Here is a 12,545-nt window from a genome sequence, read left to right as displayed (position 1 = left end):
TGTGAACGGAAAACCATTCACTATACTATACATTTTAGTAAGCGGAATTTCTCTCGGCAATATCAAAGCAGAATTGCAGGCGAAAATTCTGTAGTGTGAACCTAGCCCAACACTAAACCTAATCCTAACCCTAACTCTTAATCCTAACACTAAACCTAACAACAACCCTTACCCCTAACCCGAACTCCTAATCCTAACCCCAACCCCTATTCCCAACCCCAACTCCTATTCCCAACCATAACCCCTAACACTAAACCTAACCCCTAATCCTAACACTAAACCTAACCCTAATCCTAACATCTAACCCTAATCCTAACACTAAACCTAACCCCTAATCCCCACCCCCTACAGCGATCAGCGATGAGAAGGGATGACAGCACTGAGCTCAGGTCACATTCGGCTACGGGTCACAATTTGTTTCACTTCACCGACTCGTGCTCCATTCATTCATTCTCTTAGGTGGAAGCCAACGCTTCCAGACAGGCATCTCCAGCGCTCCCATAGAAATTAATGGAAATGGGTGGCAACTGCAGCACGCCCTCCTCTCAGAGAGCCGGGGTCCCGTTCAGGAGATCGCCGTGGGTACCAGTATTGGGACCTCCTGTGAACAGATACTTGTCCCCTGTTCTGTGGATAGAAGATAAGTTGTTTTCACTGGACCACCCCTATAAAGGGGTTCTCAGCTTTGCTTAGTTCATACATGTTAGTTCCTTGTCAATAAGCTGATCACAAATGTCCTCCTAATGGGCCCCCCCCCCAATCCCCCAGTGATCTCCTAACGGGCACCGGAGTCTCCCGCTAGAATGGAGCGGGTGTATGCCCATTCCTTTCACTGCTCCATTCTTCCTCTATGGAAGCCATGGAGATCGCTGAACACTATACAGAGAACGAATGGAGTGCCAATCAGATAGTTATCCCCTATCCCAGTGTTTTCAAAACAGTTCATCTCCAGCTGTTGCAAAACTACAACTCCCAGCATGCCCGGACAGCCGAAGGCTGTCCGGGCATGCTGGGAGCTGTAGTTTTGCAACAGCTGGAGGCGCACTGTTTGGAAAACACTGCCCTATGGTAATGGGCCAAAATTGTAGATCTAGAATACAGCACCAGACAGATGCCCAACAGACAACCTGTGAGAGCCAGCCATTGCCTACCAGTCTTCGTTTTCTAAAATATATACAGTTTCTAATGCGCAATACAAATAAACACAAAATAAAATCACACCCCTCCGTAAGAGGACGCCACATTCTATGCCTATGATACAGTCAAGCAGGCAAATATATATATACGGGAAAAAAAGGAAGAATAAAAATTCTCTTAACCTATGCACTTATTATCTGTACAAATATACCATTTATTACAAGAGTAAATAAGAATATAATTCAGTGTTCTGTATCGCAAGTCATGGACTTATGTGCCATCGCCACTAGAGATGAGCGAACTTACAGTAAATTCGATTAGTCACGAACTTCTCGGCTCGGCAGTTGATGACTTTTCCTGCATAAATTAGTTCAGCTTTCCGGTGCTCCGGTGGGCTGGAAAAGGTGGATACATTCCTAGGAGACTCTTTCCTAGGACTGTATCCACCTTTTCCAGCCCACCGGAGCACCTGAAGGCTGAACTCATTTACGCAGGAAAAGCCATCAACTGCCGAGCCGAGAAGTTCATGACTAATCGAATTTACTGTGGCTCTCCGGCTGTTGCAATACTTCAATTCTCTGACTCTGTCACAGCATGCTGGGAGTTGTAGTTTTGCAAAAAAGCTGGAGAGCCTGGGGCTGGCGATCTCAAGTGAAACGCTATAAAAGCTAAAAAATACTGAGAAAAGATGTAAAGCTCTGAATGTAATATCACTGCAAACCTTGATCTTCTGGGAATCTTAAAGGGGTATTCCAGGAAAAAAAACAACTTTTTTTTTGTTTAATACCAACTGGCTCCAGAAAGTTAAACAGTTTTGTAAATTCTATAAAAAAAAAAAAAATCTTAATCCTTCCAGTAGTTATCAGCTGCTGAAGTTGAGTTGCTCTTTTCTTTCTGACAACAGTGCTCTCTGCTGACATCTCTGTCTGTCTCAGGAACTGTCCAGAGTAGCAGCAAATCCACATAGGAAACCTCTAATGCTTCGGACAGTTCCTGAGACAAGCAGAGGTGTCAGCAGAGGGCACTGTTGTCAGATAGAAAAGAACAACTCTACTTCAGCAGCTGATAACTACTGGAAGGCTTAAAGGGGTACTCCTGTGGAAACCTTATTTTTATTTTAGTTTTTTAAATCAACTGGTGCCAGAAAGTTAAACAGATTTGTAAATCACTTCTATTAAAAAAAATCGTAATCCTTCCAGTACTTTTTTAGGGGCTGTATACTAAAGAGAAATCCAAAAAAGAAATGCATTTCCTCTGATGTCACGACCACAGTGCTCTCTGCTGACCTCTGCTGTCCATTTTAGGAACTGTCCAGAGCTGGAGAAAATCCCCATAGCAAACATATGCTGCTCTGGACAGTTGCTAAAATGGACAGCAGAGGTCAGCAGAGAGCACTGTGGTCATGACATCAGAGGAAATGCATTTCATTTTTGGATTTCTCTTTAGTATACAGCCACCAAAAAGTACTGGAAGGATTAAGATTTTTTTAATAGAAGTGATTGACAAATCTGTTTAAACGTTCTGGCACCAGTTGATTAAAAAAAAATTATAATAATAATAATAATAATAATAAGTATTTTCCTGGAATACACCATTAAGAATCAGAGAAGCAGTAAACATACTAGTATCCATGTCCATAAGGTAGTGTTTCCTCCAGCTGTTGCAAAACTACAACTCCCAGCATGCCAGGACAGCCTTCGGCTGTCCGGGCATGCTGGGAGTTGTAGTTTTGCAACAGCTGGAGGCACGCTGATTGGGAAACTGCCATAAGGAGTGTAGGAGTGTATATAATATATATATATATATATATATATATATATATATATATAACAGCACTCACCCAACAGGTTTCTTTTCACAATGTTTTAGTCATCAGTGTGGAAAGGGGACAAGTAAGGGCGACAGCTGTTTCGCACACTCCTGTGCATCTTGCGGATTGCAAAGCTAACGTCATAAAAAGAAGTCCTTATAGACATGCTGCTTGGAAGTCTACAAAGTTAACCGGGCTACCAATATCCCCGTTACAATCCTTTAAATAATAAATACAGTATATGTCAATACTCTCTTTAGGAGGAACACTACTATAAGAGTCATTTATTAATACTGGCCACAGTGATCTTAAAGGACTGGCCAATAACAGGAACTGACTGGTAAAGATGGAACGTGCCTAAGTATAAAGGTAGAGGACACTCCAGAGGTCAACAAATATTACTGCCCCACCCTAATTTGTCTTCTTGTCATCCGTAGGTGCATATGGAGGAGGCCGCTCCTGAAAAGGTTAAAAAAAAAAAAAGTTGCATACATTTTTTACATCAATAAGAAATCAAACTTATCAGAAATGATTAGAGATGAGCGAACTTACAGTAAATTCGATTCGTCACGAACTTCTCGGCTTGGCAGTTGATGCCTTATCCTGCATAAATTAGTTCAGCTTTCCGGTGGGCTGGAAAAGGTGGATACAGTCCTAGGAAAGAGTCTCCTAGGACTGTATCCACCTTTTCCAGCCCCCCGGAGCACCTGAAAGCTGAACTAATTTATGCAGGATAAGTCATCAACTGCCGAGCCGAGAAGTTTGTGATGAATCGAATTTACTGTAAGTTCACTCATCTCTAGAAATGATCATCAGAATGTGAAATTAAAAAGAAGAAACACACGGTAAGACAGTAGTGGTCTGTTGGTCCCATTATGGGGGCTCAGATGTGGTCCTTGATTACACATAACCTTAAAGGGGTACTCCGGTGGAAAACTTTTTTTTTTTTTTTTTTAATCAACTGGTGCCCGAAAGTTAAACAGATTTGTAAATTACTTCTATTAAAAAATCTTAATCCTTCCAGTACTTATTAGCTGAATACTATGGAGGAAATTATTTTCTTTTTGGAACACAGTGCTCTCTGCTGACATCACGACCACAGTGCTCTCTGCTGACATCACGACCACAGTGCTCTCTGCTGACATCTCTGTCCAGAGCAGCATATGTTTGCTATAGGGATTTTCTCCTACTCTGGACAGTTCTTAAAATAGACAGAGATGTCAGCAGAGAGCACTGTGCTCGTGATGTCAGCAGAGAGCTGTGTTCCAAAAAGAAAACCATTTCCTCTGTAGTATTCAGCAGCTAATAAGTACTGGAAGGATTTAGATTTTTTAATAGAAGTAATTTACAAATCTGTTCTTTCTGGCACCAGTTGATAAATAAAAAATAAAAAAATTAAAAAAAAAAAAATAAGTTTTCCACTGGAGTACCCCTTTTAGAGGCCTGTGTCCTGGTTTGCTGCAGAGATGGCGATCTTGCATTATATAGAACATACAGAAGCAGCTTAGCAGGTACATTCAGTGGTTTTAGTATTTCTCAGGCTGGGTTCACACCACGTTTTTACAATACAGTTCCCATATACGTTTTCAATGTGAAAACAGTACAGAACCGTATTGAAAACCGTATGCATTGACTCTCCATTAAAAACCACATGCCAAACAATTCATCCGGTTGCATCCGCTTTGCGCCTTGTAAGGTTTCGTCCGTTTTTTTTCCCCCGTACATAAAACCGTAGCCTACCACAGTTTTTGATCCGGGTGAAAAACCGTATTAAACCGTATACGGTTTAGGCTGCATTCACATCTCGGTTTTACACTACGGGTGCCGGATCCGGCTGGGGGAGGGGCAAACTGGGCTCTCCCGTACCCCAGGTGGACCAGCGCTGAACTCCATTCACTTTAATGAGCCGACCGGAGTCAAACGGCGACCTGTATCCAGTTTTGTGACTGGACCTAAAACCGTAGTATACTACGGTTTTAGGTCCGGTCAAGAAACCGCATACAAGTCAAAAATGAGCCGACTGGAGCTTAATGTAAACTAAATGACTGAACACAGCTACAAATCCTGCGTATCAAAAATGCTCAGGATACTGGATGTGTGAATACACCACAAGGGTACGTTCACACGCGCAGGTTTTCCGCTGCGTATTTGAAAGGGGGCGGGCTCTTCTCGGCTGTCCGCAGTCGATTTTCCGTGGCGGAATGTACACTGTGGAAAATCCGCCGCAAGCCCCATTGAAGTCAGTAGGGACTGTGGCGGATTTTCCGCAGCGTAAATTCCGCCACGGAAAATCTGCTGCGGACAGCTGAGAAGAGCCCGCCCACTTTCAAATACGCAGTGGAAAACCCGCTAAAATATCAGCGCGTGTGAACGTACCCTAAGGGTATGTTCACATGTGCGTATCTTCTGCTACAGATCTGCTTCTGCAGATTTTGCTACCTATTGAAGTCAATGGGCAGCAAAATCTGCAGAAGCAGATCTGCAGCAGACAACACGCACATGTGAACGCACCCTTAGGGTACGTTCACACGCGCGGATTTTTTAGCGGGTTTTCCACTGCGTATTTGAAAGTGGGTGGGCTCTTCTTGGCTGTCTGCAGCAGATTTTCCGCGGTGGAATTTACGCTGCGGAAAATCCGCTGCAGTCCCTACTGACTTCAATGTGGCTTGCGGTGGATTTTTCGCAGCGTAAATTTCGCCGCGGAAAATCTGCTGCGGTCAGCCGAGAAGAGCCCGCCCACTTTCAAATACGCAGCGTATTGCATTATGAGACAGGCATACCTCTCTTTAGTCTTACATATTGCTCTGTAGTCTAATATATTGCTTTAGGGTCTTTGCTGCTAGCCTACATACATACAGCTTAGTAGCAAAGACAAGCCATGTATATAGGGGGCAGCAGCGTGCAATCAAGCTACTTCTGACAGCATGAATGACTTGTGTTCCGTATACATGTGTTTTTAATAAGAAGAGCCAAATAAAGTGCATTTAGACTCCTCTGGCAGTGCTTCATCTATACGTGAACAAGACCATGTGCTGAAATTAAACATTCCCGATCCTTCTTGCCTCCAACATTACCGGTCAGGCCCATGTGGGGGCTTCAGATGTGTTGCTAACACAGGAAATAAACAGATGTTGAGTTCATGCGCTATACTGGTAAGTTTGTTATCTGTTATAACTCACGTGTATTCCCATACAAATAACACAATAAATATAGATTTAGGAAAGTCAAGTACTCACCATGGGCATGTAGACATTGTGAGGATCTGCAGGGTTGTAATAGGCGCTGGATGCAGCTTCTGCAGCTTTGCCGCCTCCTAAATATATATAATATAGAATTTTCATTGAATCCTTATTGCTCCATGACTGAGTGTAAGTCTTTGCTATTGTTCAACACCCAGAGAGTTTTATAATAAAGTCTCTAATACAGAACATCACACAGAAAAGCATTGAGCTCCAAGGAAGAGCAGTAAACTGCGACAGGGAGACCCCAGCTGCAAATTGTACCACACGTACTTATGCCCCCAATCTCTGTTTTGTCTTAACCCCTTAGCTTAATGTGAAAAAAAAAAAAAAAAAAAAAAAAAAAAAGGACAAGCCCCGCGCACCCTGTGTCTTTATTTAGTGATATTGTGTATGTGTGGGGGTAAATAGAAACCTGCTCACCTTAAGGAGTTATGCTCCGAGCCCAACATAGAGTAGCGCTTGTAAATGCAAGTATCTACCAGCAAGCCCCAGGTCAGTGCCAGTGTGGCAGTAGGAAATTGTCACTTGCCTGGCGCTTGCTGTCAGTGGATCGTCGTGGTACAAAAACCAATTGCAAGGTGGTTGCAGTAAAGCAGTAGTGTTCTTTATTTCATACAGAGTAATACAACGCGTTTCGAGGGGGTCTGCACCCCTTTTCCTAAGGCCATGGGGAATTACAGGCACAAGGGGCCAGTATTTATACACACACACACACGTATGGAGAAAAGCCAGCGAAGCTTGTCCCAGCCAGGGAGCAGGTCAGGTGACGTCATTGCAAGGCCCGTGTGTTTTGTAAGAAAACTGAGGTAATATACAGAGGCTAGCTATATGGCGGTTATAGAAATATTAGACTGATCTAAACACGTATATTACAAAGGACCATTTATTGTACTGTAAAAAGTGTAGGGGTTTAGTCGCAATCCCCGGCTCGGCTGCATGTACAGTGGGAGCAGAAGCAGAGGCAAAATACAATGCAATAACAAGGGATGAAAAGGGGTAAGAAAGCATGCAAACTTTCTTCTTTTTTGGCAATTGCATTCTTTCTTTATCCCTTTTTATCCCTTGTTATTACATTGTATTTTGCCTCTGCTTCCGCGGTACATGCAGCCAAGCCGGGGATCACGACTAACAGGCAACTCCCTTACCTCCACTGTACAACTCCAAGTAGCACTGGCATCATAACCCAGGACCGCCTCTTCCCTGCGATCACGCTCTACACAGCGCAAGTGCACGGTACACCTGAACGTGGTCACTGGATTCCCTCCGATGTAATCGCGCTACACGCAGCGATCACAGTATCTCAGCATCACTGGCAAGATGCAGCCATGCTGTAACAATCACATCGCACGGCCCCCCTGCAAACACCTATGATGCACTGAAACAAGCGCAGCACCGATGCCGGGAGAAGCCCCATCTTAACCCCTTCACTTTTTACAGTACAATCAATGGTCCTTTGCAATATACGTCTTTAGATCAGTCTAATGTTTCTATAAAGGCCATACAGCCAGTCTCTGTATTGTATATTTCTTCAGTTTCTTTACAAAACACACGGGCCGGCACATGGCCTTGCAATGACGTCACCTGACCTGCCCCTGGGCCAGGACAAGTTTCGCTGACTTTTCTCCATACATGTGTGTGTATAAATAGTGGACTCTTGTGCCTGTAATACCCCCTGACCTGATGAAGAGGGGTGCAGACCCCCTCGAAATGCATTGTCTTACTCTGTATGAAATAAAGAACGCTACTGCTTTACTTCAACCACCTTGGAATTGGTTTTTGTACCACGAGGATACACTACCAGCAAGCGCCAGGCAAGTAACAATTTTATGCTGCCACACTGCGTTCTCCCACTTGTCTTAACCCCTTAAGGACACAGCCCATTTTCGCCATTTTTTCCACATCTGACCACTGTCACTTTAAGCATTAATAATTCTGGGATTTTGCGCAGGACCGGGAACACTGTTTCTCGGTCCTGCGCAAATGGACGTAGACGCCGGAAGTGGGGCCAGCCTTTGTTCCGGCGGGGCATGGCGCAGGCGCTGATGGAATCTCCACATCGCTGTAGGTAATTTACACCATTATGGCAACACATATAAACCACCACACCACTCACATAGTCAGTACCTCTTGAAAAAGGGAAACCGAAACGATCGTAGGGGTCGGTCGCAGAGTTTGCTATCCCACATGGGTAGTTTACACATTGACTTTTATTGAGTACTTAGATATGTTGTCCCCAATATCATTGTATTTCACTATGCACTCCTAGACCTGGCTATACACCAGCTCTAGGTTATATTACCAGTTAATCTTGATGTATTATTATGCAGCTTTTGTATGGATAGCCCACAGTGGTTAAACTGTTTTATTCCATAGATTGCTATATATAGTGTGTGGACAATGTTTATGTACTCATTTGTATGTACTATTCTTACTCTGCGCCAGATATTTTTGTGTTGGATTTCTATTGCAATACTTCACTTTTTTGCATCTATATGTTTTTTATGTAAAACATTTTCAATAAAGATTTATATGTTTATACTTAAGGTGGTGTTATAACTCCAATCTCACAATTTTTACAAGAGGTAATAGGAGAAAATGCCCCCAAAATTTGTAACCCATTTAGTATGGAAATACCCCATGTGTGAATGTAAAGTGCTCTGCAGGTGCACTACAATACTCAGAATAGAAGGAGCCACATTTGGCTTTTTGAAAGCAAATTTTGCTTAACCCCTTAAAGGGGTACTCCTGTGGAAAACTTTTATTTATTTTTTTCAAAATGGTGCCAGAAAGTTAAACAGATTTGTAAATTAATTCTATTAAAAAACCTTAATCCTTCCAGTACTTTTTAGGGTCTGTATCCTACAGAGGAAATGGTTTTCTTTTTGGAACACAGTGCTCTCTGCTGACATCATGACCACAGTGCTCTCTGCTGACATCTGTCCATTTTAGGAACTGTCCAGAACAGCATATGCTTGCTATGGTGATTTTCTCCTACTCTGGACAGTTCTTAAAATGAACAGAGATGTCAGCAGAAAGCACTGGGGTCATGATGTCAGCAGAGAGCTCTGTGTTCCAAAAAAAAAAAAAACATTTCCTATATTCAGCAGCTAATAAGTACTGGAAGAATTAAGATTTTTTAATAGAAATAATTTACAAATCTGTTTAACTTTCTGGCACCAGCTGATTTAAAAAAAAAAAAAGTTTTCCACCGGAGTACCGCTTTAACCCCTTAAGGACCCAGCCCAAATATACCTTAAGGACCCGGCCATTTTTTGAACATCTGACCACTGTCACTTCAAGCATTAATAACTCTGGAATGCTTTTACCTTTCATTCTGATTCCGAGACTGTTTTTTCGTGACATATTCTACTTTATGTTAGTGGTAAAATTTTGTCGATACTTGCATCATTTCTTGGTGAAAAATTCCAAAATTTGATGAAAAAATTTAAAATTTTGCATTTTTTTAACTTTGAAGCTCACTGCTTGTAAGGAAAATGGATATTCCAAATAAATTATACATTGATTCACATATACAATATGTCTACTTTATGTTTCCATCATAAAGTTGACAAGTTTTTAGTTTTGGAAGACATCAGAGGGCTTCAAAGTTCAGCAGCAATTTTCCAATTTTTCACAAAATTTTCAAAATCAGAATTTTTCAGGGACCAGTTCAGTTTAGAAGTGTATTTGAAGGGCCTTCATATTAGAAATACCCCACAAATGACCCCATTATAAAAACTGCACCCCTCAAAGTATTCAAAATGACATTCAGTAAGTGTGTTAACCCTTTAGGTGTTTCACAGGAATAGCAGCAAAGTGAAGGAGAAAATTCAAGATCTTCATTTTTTACACTCGAATGTTCTTGTAGACCCAGTTTTTGAATTTTTATAAGGGGTAATAGATGAAAAATCCCCCCAAAATTTGTAACCCAATTTCTCTCGAGTAAGGAAATACCTCATATGTGTATGTCAAGTGTTCGGCGGGTGCACTAGAGGGCTCAGAAGGGAAGGAGCGACAATAGGATTTTGGAGAGGGAATTTTGCTGAAATGGTTTTTGGGGGGCATGTCACATTTAGTAAGCCCCTATGGTGCCAGAACAGCAGAAAACCCCAACATGGCATACCATTTTGGAAACTAGACCCCTCAAGGCACGTAACAAGGTGTCCAGTGAGCCTTAACACCCCACAGGTGTTTGACGACTTTTCGTTAAAGTTGAATGTGTAAATGAAAAAATTTTTTTTTTTTTTTACTAAAATGCAGTTTTTCCCCTAAATTTTAAATTTTTACAAGGGGTAATAGGAGAAAATGACCCCCAAAATGTGTAACCCCATTTCTTCTGAGTATGGAAATACCCCATGTTAGGACGTAAAATGCTCTGCTGGCGAACTACAATGCTCAGAAGAGGAGGTGCGCCATTGAGCTTTTGGAAAGAGAATTAGTTTGGAATGGTAGTCAGGGGCCATGTGCGTTTACAAAGCCCCCCGTGGTGCCAGAGCAGTGGAACCCCCCCACATGTGACCCCATTTTGGAAACTACACCCCTCACAGAATTTAATAAGGGGTACAGTGAGTATTTACACCCCACAGATCTTTGGAACAGTGGGCTGTGCAAATGAAAAATTTTATTTTTCATTTTTACGGACCACTGTTCCAAAAATCTGTCAGACACCTGTGGGGCGTAAATTCTCAATGTACCCCTTATTACATTACGTGAGGGGTGTAGTTTCCAAAATGGGGTCACATGTGTCGGGGGTCCATTGTTCTGGCACTATGGGGGCTTTGTAAACACATGTGGCCTTCAATTCCGGACAAATTTTCTCTACAAAATCCCAATGGCGCTCCTTCTCTTCTGAGCATTGTAGTTCGCCCGCAGAGCACTTTAAATTCACATATGGGGTATGTTCTTACTCAGAAGAGATGGGTTTACAAATTTGGGGGGGCTTTTTTCCTATTTCCCGATGTGAAAATGAAAAATTAGGGGTAACACCAGCATTTTAGTGAAAAAATATAATTTTTTTCATTTTCCCATCCAACTTTAATGAAAATTCGTCAAACACCTGTGGGGTGTTCAGGCTCACTATACCCCTTGTCACGTCCGGTGAGGGGTGTAGTTTCCAAAATGGGGTCACATGTGGGTATTTTTTTTTTTTTGCGTTTGTCAGAACCGCTGTAAAATCAGCCACCCCTGTGCAAATCACCAATTTAGGCCTCAAATGTACATGGTGCGCTCTCACTCCTGAGCCTTGTTGTGTGCCCGCAGAGCATTTTACGCCCACATCTGGGGTATTTCTGTACTCAGGAGAAATTGCGTTACAAATTTTGGGGGTCTTTTTTTCCTTTTACCGCTTGTGGAAATAAAAAGTATGGGGCAACACCAGCATGTTAGTGTAAAAAAATAAAAAAAAATTTACACTAACAGGCTGGTGTAGCCCCCAACTTTTCCTTTTCACAAGCGGTAAAAGGAAAAAAAGCCCCCCAAAATTTGTAGTGTAATTTCTCCCGAGTACGGAGATACCCCATATGTGGCCCTAAACTGTTTCCTTGAAATACGACAGGGCTCCGAAGTAAGAGAGCACCATGCGCATTTGAGGACTAAATTAGGGATTGCATAGGGGTATTCTATGCCAGTGATTCCCAAACAGGAAGCCTCCAGCTGTTGCTAAACTCCCAGCATGCCTGGACAGTCAGTGGCTGTCCAGAAATGCTGGGGAGAGTTGTTTTGCAACAGCTGGAGGCTCCGTTTTGGAAACCCTGCCGTACAAGACGTTTTAAATTGTTTATTGGGGGGGGACAGTGTAAGAGGTGTATATGTAGTGTTTTACCCTTTATCAGGTGTTAGTGTAGTGTAGTGTTTTTCGGGTACATACGCACTGGCGTGTTAGGGTGAATTTCCCGCTAGGAGTTTGCACTGCGGCAAAAAATTTGCCACAGCCCAAACTTGAAGCAGGAAATTTACCGTAAACCCGCCTATGTGAATGTACCCTGTACGTTCACATGGGGGGGGGGCAAAACCTCCAGCTGTTTCAAAACTACAACTCCCAGCATGTACTGACAGACCGTGCATGCTGGGAGTTGTTTTGCAACAGCTGGAGGCACACTGGTTGGAAAACCTTCAGTTAGGTTCTGTTACCTAACTCAATATTTTCCAACCAGTGTGCCTCCAGCTGTTGCAAAACTACAACTCCCAGCATGTACTAATCACCGAAGGGCATGCTTGGAGATGTAGTTATGCAATAGCTGGAGGTACCCAACTACAACTCCCAGCATGCCGAGACAGCTGTTTGCTTTCTGGGCATGCTGGGATTTGCAGTTTTGCAACATCTGGAGGGCTACAGTTTTTAGACCACTGCACAGTGA

The 12,545-nt window shown here is 42.7% G+C and overlaps 1 protein-coding gene across 1 annotated transcript in view; it reads right to left on the bottom strand.

Moving 5' to 3' along the window:
- Positions 1–2,958: 2,958 nt before the first annotated feature.
- Positions 2,959–12,545, bottom strand: part of LOC130277440 (WW domain-binding protein 2-like) — a 31,815-nt gene continuing 22,228 nt past the window's right edge. The window contains exons 7-8 of the mRNA XM_056528112.1: positions 6,184–6,260; positions 2,959–3,406 (exon numbers count right to left, since the gene is read on the bottom strand). Of these exons, the coding sequence (XP_056384087.1) occupies positions 3,359–3,406; positions 6,184–6,260 (125 nt within the window). The 3' untranslated portion in view covers positions 2,959–3,358. The remainder of the gene's footprint in view (positions 3,407–6,183; positions 6,261–12,545) is intronic.

The sequence above is a fragment of the Hyla sarda genome, chromosome 6 (genome assembly GCF_029499605.1).
Source record: "Hyla sarda isolate aHylSar1 chromosome 6, aHylSar1.hap1, whole genome shotgun sequence".
Lineage (NCBI taxonomy): Eukaryota > Metazoa > Chordata > Amphibia > Anura > Hylidae > Hyla > Hyla sarda.
This window is presented reverse-complemented; position numbering and strand designations above follow the sequence as displayed.